Here is a 10908-nt window from a genome sequence, read left to right as displayed (position 1 = left end):
TGGGCCTCTTGTCCCTCTAAGCAGCCAAACCATCCCTGGGGTCCCTGCCAGGAGGGAAAACGGATTCCAACCAGTCCTGTCTTCCAGGGGCCTCATGTGCCGCTTCACAACAGCCTTTGGGAGCTAACAGGGATGCCATGTCGAGGTGGGGACGCCCAGGAGTAAGGGCAGGGAAGATATTTTGGGGCAGGCGGATCTCCTGGTCACTGCTGGACAATGGTCCAGGGCAGCCATTGTGCTGGGAGTGGAAAATCCTTTTCTGACTCCATCTCTAACAGCTGAAAATAGTCCAGGGTGAGCCCTTGGGGACTGAGTCTGGGGCCATGACTGACTGGCCCAGCCCTGCCCATTGTTCCTGGCTGGGACAGGGCTGAGACTGGACACCTGGCTGAATGGGAGCCAAGACGGAGGTTAAGCTCAGGAAGCCTGTACTGGAGGAAGAGCAGCTGGGCAGAGCCAAGCCACATGGCAGATGGGGAAACTGAGGCCCAGAGAGAAGGGATTCCCTAAGACATCTGGTGCACAGGGGAGAGGAGGAGAGCCCACTTGCACATACCACTTGGCAAGGCAAACACCTCTCTCACCCTCCATCTGCAAGGGGCAGGGCCATTAAACAGTGGACCAGCTCTGCTCCAAGTTCCCATGGGCTGCCCATGGAGTTGATTTTCCTGTCACTTGATGCCAGGGGAGAATTGCTGCTGACTCTAGTCCTCAGAACTGAGAGCCCAGGGGGTTGGGAGAATCCCTGGGGAGCAACTGTTAGTTGTGCCTTTGATGAAGAGCAAGGTGGCTGATGCCCTGAGGCAGGAGAACTGGGACTTGGGAGGCACGGGATTCAAGCTCCAGAGAGTGGCCCAGAGAGGCCAGACAGCTAGCCTCCGGCCACACAGCAAAGTTGCCCATTTGTTGCTTGTTCTGGCCCAGCTCCCAGCTGGTCTGGGTCTCCGGGGTCTTGGTTGAACCAAGTAGTTGTTACAGCACCCCATAATGGCAACCATCACTTAGGGAGAAATGGCTAAGCCTGTTGCCATGGCGAGTGGGACCACTCTGGACCACAGAGACCAGAATTTGGTATCAATGCCCTCCCTTCCCCTCCCCCCATGCCTCTGCATGCTGCCCTCTCACAGCCTGGCAACAAGGTTCTACACACACACACACACAGGCCTTTGGACCTGAGGGCCACCTAGTGCCAAGCAGGACAGAGGGAGTTCCCACACCTTACCCCAGGGTAGACCGGCTTTCCTCCTGCTCCATCCTGGGAAGCCTTGGTCACGGGAGGCCCACTGTGGCTCACTGGCTGGACATTCCTCTCCTCCAATAATACATCCTAGCGTGGTTATACACTGTTATGTCAACTCCACAAGGGCAGGGTCCAGCCGCTTTGCCTGGCCTCACCTTGGCACTGTGCCAGCCGTGGAAATGCTTACCCAGTGCCTGGGACTGTTCGAAATGTTTCATGCGTTATCAATCCAATGTCCAGCATGGGAGGGAGTATGTCCTTTCACAAATGAGAAAACGGAGGCCCGGCAAGATTCAGTAACTTGCCCGAGGCGCCACAGCCGCAAGACGCAGAGACCCCACTCAGGCAGCAGTGGTAAGGGCTCCCCACCCCCACTACAACGCCCTTTCCAGCTCAAATCCCAGAGAGGGCTGCGTGCACATCCTCCTGCCCAGCAGGGGCTGCAAGCAGCCTGGGATGCCCGAAAGGGAACTAATCTATCTGATGGACCTGGATTCCATCCTGACTCACCCCTGGCTGCCTGTATAACCTGGAGCAAGTCCTCACATCTCATGGCCTGTCTCCTCCTCCGCTAAATGGGGATGATAATGTCTATTTCACACAGTCATGGGGAAGAATAAATTAGAGCGACGAGAGGTGCCTGGGTCGTGAGTTAATACAGGAGTATCCTTCCTCATGAGCTTGACTCGGAACAGAAGAGCTCAAGTCTGCTATGACAGGGTGGTGACAGAGGGGTAGCTCTGGGGGCCTGACCTCCCTCCTGAGCCCTGGGATAGCTGCCCAACCCCCGCTTGGGGCAGAGACCCCTCACGTGCCAGGGCCCCTGTCCTGGATGCACCAAGCTCACCGAGACTAGCCGCTGCAGGGAGGACAGACCTCCCCACCCAGTGCTCCCCTTCTCTTCTATGACCCAGGCTTCAGAGCTCAGTGCCACAGCTCCACCCACCAGCTCCATGTGGTGGGGGGAGGGGAGGGTGCTAAGGCAGCAGGGGTGATGACAGGAATCCCACTAAGGCATGGACCTGAACTAAAGGCAGCAGAGCAGCAGTGGCAGCCTGAGCTGCTGGCACATATCCAGGCTCCATGCTGACCGACTGAGTGACCTTGGGCCAGGCCCCACCCCTCTCAAGTCTACAGCTGGGCTGGACAATCCCCAGGGTCCCCATCAGGTGACTATGCCCTTTCACAGTGGCCTTCAAGAGTCAACAGCCCCAGGAAGTGATGTCAGGGCAAGGAGGAGGGGTGGTTGGGAGGGAGCAGGGAGGCCCAGTGAGTAAGAGGAGATATTTTGAGAGCAGGCAGGTCCCCCCACGTCACTACTGGACAATGGTCAGGGGCTGGGAGTGGAAAATCCTGCTCTCACTCCAGCTGAAAATAACACAAGGCAGGGGTCAGAACCTCACTCACTAGGTGGATGGTCTAGGCCCTGAGCAGCAACGACAGATGTCCACATCGAGGGGTCAGACAGTCTTACTGGTGTCCAGGAGTGGAACCCTGAGCCTGACCCTGGTTCCCTTAGAGTCTCTCTGTCCCCCCCCCCCCCAGTGTCTCACACTGGATTAGATGGTAAGGCCCTCCTTTCCCAGGTCCTTTGTGCTGAGAATGTGCTGGTTCAAGGAAGACCTCCTGGGGCTAGGTCATAGTGTTAGCTCCATGTGCTGTAGGGCCCTGGGTTCTCAGGGTCTCCAGGACAGCCACTTGAGGAGTAGATAGGCAGAACATGAAAGGAATGGGGACTAAGGGTACTTGGGCCTGTGTGACCACAGCCCTACCCCCAATCACAGATGCACACTCAGGAGCCCCCAGAATCATAGTGTACAACCTCCTGCCTCTGGGTCTAAGCAGGACTGAGGGAATCAGAGCCCAGCATTTACACTCTTAGGTGTAATCTTACCTGGGTATGGGGTTCCTATAACTAGGATGGGGTTCAGCCTGAGCAGCAGCTGGTAGGAAAGAGACAGGCTTGGGCCTGCAGGAAAGGCTCAAGGACAGTCTGCAAAAAATAGTCACAAAAAAAAGCTCACAGGGACTCCGGTCACATTAACAGAAGTATAGGACCTAGAATATGGGAGGTGAGCATTTCACACTACTTTGAGCACATCACCACCATTGCAATCCAGAATAATTTTTCTGGATCCTGGCTTTTGATGGATTCCTGCTGCATCAGGTTGCTGTGGAGATAGACTCAAACTCTTGAGGAAAGGGTGCTCTGTTCTGACAAAGTAGAGTGGGAAGGGTGAAGAAGTCATAAGAGGGAGGCAGAATTTGGGTAAGAAAAGAATCTTCTCTCAGGCAGAGTGGGCTGATAGGGCAAGGGGTGTCCCCGAGGAAGGGAGTGAGTCTTTACATTTGAGACTGAGAGTGAGATGGGATGCCTGGGTGGCTCAGTTGGTTAAGCAGCTGCCTTCAGCTCAGGTCATGATCCTAGCGTCCTGGGATCGAGTCCCACATCGGGCTCCTTGCTCAGCGGGGAGCCTGCTTCTCCCTCTGCCTCTGCCTGCCATTCTGTCTGCCTGTGCTCGCTCTCTCTCCCTCACTCTCTGACAAATAAATAAAATTAAAAAAAAAAATTAAGAGTGAGGCCTATCAGCTTTGCCCTACTCCTGTCCTAAAGCTGAGCTGGGCCCTGTTCATCTGAGTTCTACAAATCTCCACAGTCATGCCGGGTGGACCCAGAATCTGTCACAGGTGAGAAAGATCTCCTTCAACCTAAGCCCTGACCCAGGCTAAGCACGAACTATTATGCCACACAGCTGGATTTTCCCAAGAGACAGAGGAATGGCCAGAAAGAGAAATGAATCTCTCCCAAACTTAGCGCCTGTGCGAAGGAAACCTCGGGGAAAGGCAAGGAGGGAGCCCTGTCTTGCTATCCTCGTGATCCAACCTCAGCCTCATTCCTGCTGTGAGCCTGGGCACCGGCTGCCCGGCCTGTTTCCAGTTCCTGCATACCCTGCTTTCCTGTCCCCATGTCTTTGCCCAAGATGCACCCTGCACCTGGACGTTCTTCTCTGATGAACTGCTTTTCTCAAAAGCTACAGCCCAGGAGTGTCCCCCACTCCAGGCAGCCTCTCTGACCCAGTGGTCCACAGCCCCAACCACGCAGCATTATCGGTGGCGTGCTGGAGCCTCTTGGCTCTGCTTGCAAGAGCCAAGTGTTACATTCTCAGGAACTGTGAAAGAAGGTTGATGTCACATTAGTAGTCTGAAACTGGCCAAGGCAGGAGTATCTGCACCACTGCTGTTGGCAAGGCTACAAATAAGGGGTTCACCTCACCCCCTGGAGAACCAGTTAGATGGTTTAGCATTTACCAGCACATGACTGGTCATAGCCATTGAGCCCTAAAGTGGGGGGATCCCAAGGACAGGACCCCACCTGACTCCTGCCTGCTGAGGCAGCTAATGGGAGGACAGGTGGCAGAGGAGTACAGGCTGGAGAAAGGACCCCAATGTGGCTGGTGAGAGCTTCTTAGGCTGTACCGTCATCTTCAAACCACACAACAGGGCACAACACAGTAGGTAACAACCACATCAGTACAAGTTACAGCCTCAAACTGGCTCCCAGCCCAGGGGAGCCTCCAGCTGTGTTTCTGACATCAGTTCCCTGATGTTTCGTTCATCACTCAGGATGGGGCTCCTCCTCAGAGGAAAGAACCATCCAGACCTGCCCTAGACCCCTCTGCAGGAAGCTCTGGCTCAGTGCTGGCGCCTTACCAGGGTCCTTTGGTCAGCCTGTAACCCTGCCCCTCCCAGGTGGCTCAGGCCCAGACTGTGACCTTGGTAAGTCGCTTTCCCCTCTGGGCCCAGTTCTCCATTTGACTTGATCAGGCTTTGATCAAGCCTTGACCTGACCTGGCAGGTGCGGCCGGCTATCGTGTGCGAGCCAGGCCAGGGGCCTTACCCTTGCCTTTCCTGAAGCCTTATTCCCCAACTCACACACACAAATTGTGACAGGCGTCCTAGGGACTGTTGAGATCTCTGGGCCACAGACAGCATGCTGAGCCCCTGCCAAATGACAGAGCACTGAGGTCACGACTCCCTTGACCATCAGGCATGAGTCACTAATGGGGCCCTATCTAGGGAGAATATCCCATCTGCAGAAGTCCTAGTCCCTATAGCCCCAGCCCCTATATGAACTTGCACAGGCCTGAGGGGCTCAGGTCCTACAGCCGGATGTCCTTAGTGTTCTCACCACCAGCTGGTGTCGACTCTGTCCGCCTAGAGTCCTCACTGCTGGTCGATACCTCTCTGGTCCTCTTGATGTCAGTCCTGTCCGACCTGCGCAGGCCCACTCTGCGGCGAGCTGGGGCCACCGGAGTGGGGTCGGTGGGCAGCTTGGCATCTCGGGCAAAGCGCACAAGCCTCTGCCCGGCCAGGAAGTAGAGCACAGGGTCCAGGCAGCTGTTGGCACTGGCAAGCGGCCGCGTGATCTTGTAGGCCATGTTGACCGCATTGAGGGTGTGGCAGCTGAGGTCCAGCGAGCGGAAGGAGTAGTAGAGAGTGCGCGTGACGTGGAAGGGCAGGAAGCAGAGCGCGAAGACGGCCAGCACCACCGCGATGGTGCGCACCGACTTGCGCTTGGCCCGCGGCAGGCCTCCCGACGTCCCGTAGGCCGGCTTCAGCAGCCGCCGAGCCATGAGCACGTAGCACACCAGGATGGTGGCGAAGGGCACGGCGAAGAGCAGCCCCAGCATCACAGAGCTGTAGGCCACGAACTGGCCGAAGAGCTCGGGCGCGGACGTGTCGTGGCAGGTGATGCGGCCACCGCGCGCGCTGGTGGTGACGAAGTAGAGCACGGGGGACTGGCAGGCCAGCACCAGAACCCACACGGCGGCCGCCACCCGGCGGGCGTAGCGCGCGCGGCCCCAGCGCAGCGAGCGCAGCGGCCGCAGGACCCCCAGGCAGCGGTGCAGGCTGATGCACGTGAGGAAGAGGATGCTGCAGTACAGGTTGGTGTAGAAGAGGAAGCGCACGAGCTTGCACAGAACCGTGCTGAAGGGCCAGTGGTCGCCGCGCGCGTAGTAGTAGACCAGCAGCGGCAGGGAGGCGGCGTAGAGCGCATCGCACACGGCCAGGTGGAACATGTACGTGGTGGACGCGTTCCAGGTCTTGAGGCGGCAGAGGAAGATGTAGAGCGCCGCGGCATTCAGACACAACCCCAGCACGCACACCACGCCATAGGACACGGGCAGCAGCACGTACTTGAAGTCCTCATTGAAACGGCACTTGTAGCCCAACTCGTCCCCTTCCCAAGAGTTATTGGCCGTGCCGTTCCAGCGTCCCAGGGCTGTGGCCATCGCCCTGAGAGGGAGGGGGATGGCAGGGGTTGGGGGGTGGGGGGAGAAGAGCCGTCAGTGTCACGACTGGGGCTGGGGGGGGGAGCCTGACACACCCACCCGATGGGGGCCATGAAGGACCCAACGCACCCACAGAGCCCTTTGGTTAAGATCTGCCCAACCAGGTTCCAGGCCTTTGTAGCCTTCTGACCTGACTCTCTCCCTGACCCAGAGGGCCCAGAACCATGGAACCCTAGAACTTCGAGAATGCGTGAGCACTTCGAGAATGCGTGAGCTCCATGAGTATCAGGGCCACATACCTCTAAAACTTCAGGACAGGGATAGGCAAACTACAACCGGAGGGCCAGAGGCAGCTTACCAGTCTGTTTCTGAAAACAAAACAAAACAGAACAAAACAACTTGACTGGAACACAGTCATACCCATCTATTTATGAAGAGTTGAATGGTTGTGACAAAGATTGTATGTTCTTGAAAGCCTAAAATAACTACCACCTGGCCTTAAAAAAAAGTTTGGCCACCCCGCTCTAGAACCTCAGGAGCACAGAGTTCTAAATCAAGGACCCTGAGCTCTAGAATCTGAGAAGCTGGGGGTCCCACCGCAGTGTCATCTCAGATTCACAGAAAGGGGTCTCTAAGGATGGCTGGCTTGGCCCACACCCAGTGCCCACTGCCTGCTGAGGTGTTTCTGGCCAGTGGGCAGTCCCTACTTTCCTGGAAGCATTAGAAAGTTCTTTCCTTTAGGGGCGCCTGGGTGGCTCAGTCAGTTAAGCCTCTGCCTTCGGCTCAGGTCATGATCCCAGAGTCCTGGGATCAAGCCCCACATCAAGCAGCTCCCTGCTCATCAGGGAGTCTGCTTCTCCCTCTAACCCTCCCCCCCAGCTTATGAACTCTCTCTCTCTAATACATAAAATCTTAAAAAAAAAAAAAAAAAAAAAAAAAAAAACCATAGACAGTTTCTTACTATAGAATAAAATATAAGAGTCTAAAATACAGATCATTAAAATAAATTGGCCAAGGTCACATAGCTAGGGATGCCTGCATTTCCTATCCAGGTCCACCCCACAATGGAAAGGGTCAGAGGAAGGAGGCAGTGAACTCCCTGTTTGGGGGGTAAGAGGCTCTTCTAGCAGATCTGCGGAAAGGCTTGCGTCCTGTGTGTGGGTGTGTCTGGGAGGACAGAGAGGGGAGAGGACATGTGAGTTCTCCCTATCTTAGGAATCTGGGGCTGTACAATTCCCTTCCTTTTGGAACCTGAGGTCCTGAGAGGCTGGGACTTGAGGATTCTGTAGGGCCAGTAACACCCACTCTCTTAGGCCATGAGCTTCCTGCCCAGCCTAGAAACAATAGTTCAGGCCCCCTGAGGCTGAGATTAGGGGGCTGAAAGACACATAGGTCCCTCAGTTTCCCTTCTCTGCCCATGCCCCACACCCCCCATCCCAGAATCTTATGTGTCTCCTGTTGTCAGCAAATGTGCAAACAGGAAGAAGGGAGTGTGTACCTCCCAGAGATGCAGGTTCCTTCTCAAGGAGGCAGGGCTGACCCAGGGTGAAGGAGACAGGGAGGTTATGTGGTGCCAAACTGAGTGGGGGCAGCACTCCCCTCCCCAGGGGGAACTCTGGCTAGGGCTGGCCTGCTGGGACCCCTCTGGCCCAGAGCCAGGACTCAGGACCTGGCATCAAAGCATTTCCTGTATCCCACCCCGGCTCCACACTGCCCATGCTGCCTTCACCCTCCCTGCCTCTCTAGCCTCAGTTCCCCCCAATCCAGAGGAGTCTTTGTAAAGACAAAGTCATTCCTTTGCTTGAAACCCTCTGTGGCTCCTGCCTATTCTCAGAAGAGAACCCTGCTCCTTGCTCTGGTACGGTGGCCTTCTCCTGAATCTTTAGGAAGCTCTCTCAGGTCACCAGCGGAGGAGAGACAGGTCTTCACTGAAGGCTGTGCAAAAGGGGGGTGTGGTCGGCCAGGGGAGTGATGTTAAGGCCCAGGCTGGAGGCAGGCCTGGGGATGCTGAGAGGGGAGAAACTAGCCCAGAGGGAGTTTGGGGAGGGTAGGGGCGGGAGAGGGAGGCTGGTGGGATGCCTGGCTCAGGGGTGGGGAGGAGGAGCAGGTATGGGGAGAGAGGCACTCCTTGTCAGATATGACCATGCTGAGGTCTGGCCAGTCTCTCCTCTGGGTCAGGGCCCTCTCCCCCACCCCCCACCCCACCCACCCCAAGCTACAGTATCTCTACACAAAAGTTTTCTGGCTAATCACTAAAGGTGGAATTTCTGATGCTAGTGAGATGGGTGGGGACTTCCCTAAGTCTCTCATGAACCAAGGAAACTGCCCTTTCCACCTGTTTTAAGACATCCTGGCCTCCACCCACTCAGGCCAGCTGGGGACTCCATTGCCATGGCCTTCATCCAGAATGAACCTGCCTGCCCTGTCCCTCCACTGGCTGGCCCCCCAGCTCCTGCTTATGAAGATAACCAAATCCCCAGCCCTCTTCCTTGGCCCTCCGCTCTGCCTCTCCTTACCCCCAATGCCCTCGGGGTCTCACCCCCAGCTCCCACCTAACTTTGTCCAACACCACTTGCCAGCCCCTCTGTGCCCGGTTCTGTCTGGTCCTGCCTTGTAAGTGCCCTGCCAGGCTTCCCTACCTTTGCTTACGCTGTTCTTTCTGCCTGGAAAGCCCTCCCAGAACCCACTTGCACTGTACCCCATCCTGCTCTCCCCTCCAGGCTCTCTCAAATGTCACCTCGTCTCTGAAGCTCTGCCCCTCCACCACCCTGACGTTCCTCACACCCTGTTGGCAATCTGTTCTTCCACCCTCTACCCCCCAACACATTCCAGGTGCTCCTAGAGGGCTGCATCCATCTGATTCTTTTCTCTGTCCCAATCACCCAGGAAGAGGCCTGATCCAGAGCAGGTATGACACGAATGAGAGAACGAGAGAATGAATGAATGAAGCAAGCACAAAAGGATACAGGGGTCCAGGGGATGCTGAGCTTTATTTTTTTAAAAAAGATTTTATTTATTTATTTGACAGACAGAAATCACAAGTAGGCAGAGAGGCAGGCAGAGAGAGAGGAGGAAGCAGGCCCCCCGCTGAGCAGAGAGCCTGATGTGGGGCTTGATCCCAGGACCCTAGGATCATGACCTGAGCTGAAGGCAGAGGCTTTAACCCACTGAGCCACCCAGGCACCCCGAGGCTGAGCTTTATGACAGTGGCTCTTCTTTCCCTTATCCCTCTGAGGGCCTCCCAGAGTGGCCCTGACACAGATTTCTCAGTTGCCTACCCTAGCTGGCCTCCTGGGGAACACTCCTGGGAACCAGTCCACCTGAGGCCTATTCCTCCTCCTGCCCTAGGCAGGCACCTGGACTGCCTCTCAATTTCAAGAGGCCTGCCATTCTCCGGCCAGGCCAGGGAAATGCCAGGGGGAGGGGAACTGGACCCAGGCATCCTGGAGGTGTGTCAGCTGTCTGAGCCAAACACATTCTTTCATCTTGCTCATCCCTGGTTCAGGTCATGGGGTCAGCCTGGATCAGGAGTTCCCGGTCCTGGTGCCCCCTTACCCGCAACCCCTCATTTTGTAGGGGCCGAGCCTGGGCTGAACAGCTTCCATGCAGCATCTTCATTTCACCACCCCCCCACTTACTCCTCAGCAGATACTGCCACAGAGGTTGAGCTACTCGTTCAAGGTCACACTGCTAGGAATGGGAGAAAATGGGCTTCATACCATGGCTCTCTGGCTCTGAAACCTGAACTCATCACAGCCTGGGATGAGGGAGCAGGGTAGGGATCCCCCTCAACTGAACCCTGCTCAGCATATACACACGCACGAGTGAAGCTGCACGGGCCTCCCAGCACGCCCATACCTGACCAGCACCTGCTCTCCATCGGGATGCTCAGTGCCTGCTCAGGTTCCTCACTCATGAATGCGCAGGCCTGGACCAGGGCGCAGGGGATTCTTCGGGAAACAGGAAAAACAGGTCCCAAGGCCTGGGACTGCACCCAGCTTCTAGCATTTCTCAGGGCAGGCCATGCTGTGGGCTCTGTGGAAGTGGAGACAGCAGGTGCTCTTGGGTTGCTGGTTGCAGGAAGTCACCTGGGCAGAGCCCTCCCAGGCCCACTTCTGATGCTCTAACCTCAGTCCAGAAGAGGCAGGCTCTGGTGTACTTGTCCCAGTAGGAGTGCCCGCTGCCCACCCACACCCCTAGCCATCTACCCTTGGCTCACGTGGTGCAGAGATGGTTGCTCCCAGCCTCCCCCCCCCCGCCCCCAGCAGCCCCTTTCACAGGAGTGTGGCTCTGTTGGGGAAAGTCTTCCTTTCACAACCTGCAGGGCTGAGCACCATCTCCAATGCGCTGCCCCCCCCCATCCTGGTCTGTGTT

At 56.5% G+C, this 10908-nt stretch overlaps 1 protein-coding gene across 1 annotated transcript; it reads right to left on the bottom strand.

Moving 5' to 3' along the window:
- Nucleotides 1-5151: 5151 nt before the first annotated feature.
- LOC111159490 (purinergic receptor P2Y2) lies at nucleotides 5152-6886 on the bottom strand. The gene is made up of 2 exons (XM_022522007.1): nucleotides 6834-6886; nucleotides 5152-6538 (listed from the first exon to the last, which is right to left on the bottom strand). The coding sequence occupies exon 2, from the start codon at nucleotides 6532-6534 to the stop codon at nucleotides 5401-5403; it is 1134 nt and encodes a 377-aa protein (XP_022377715.1). The 5' UTR covers nucleotides 6535-6538; nucleotides 6834-6886; the 3' UTR covers nucleotides 5152-5400.
- Nucleotides 6887-10908: the final 4022 nt, after the last annotated feature.

The sequence above is a fragment of the Enhydra lutris genome, unplaced genomic scaffold, assembly GCF_002288905.1.
Source record: "Enhydra lutris kenyoni isolate GAN:26980312 unplaced genomic scaffold, ASM228890v2 scaffoldscaffold68, whole genome shotgun sequence".
In the NCBI taxonomy this organism is placed as follows: Eukaryota; Metazoa; Chordata; class Mammalia; order Carnivora; family Mustelidae; genus Enhydra; species Enhydra lutris.
This window is presented reverse-complemented; position numbering and strand designations above follow the sequence as displayed.

What these genes read in the sequence shown, in the direction of transcription:
- LOC111159490 (XM_022522007.1), bottom strand. Translation starts at nt 6,534, where the DNA reads ATGGCCACAGCCCTGGGACGCTGGAACGGCACGGCCAATAACTCTTGG.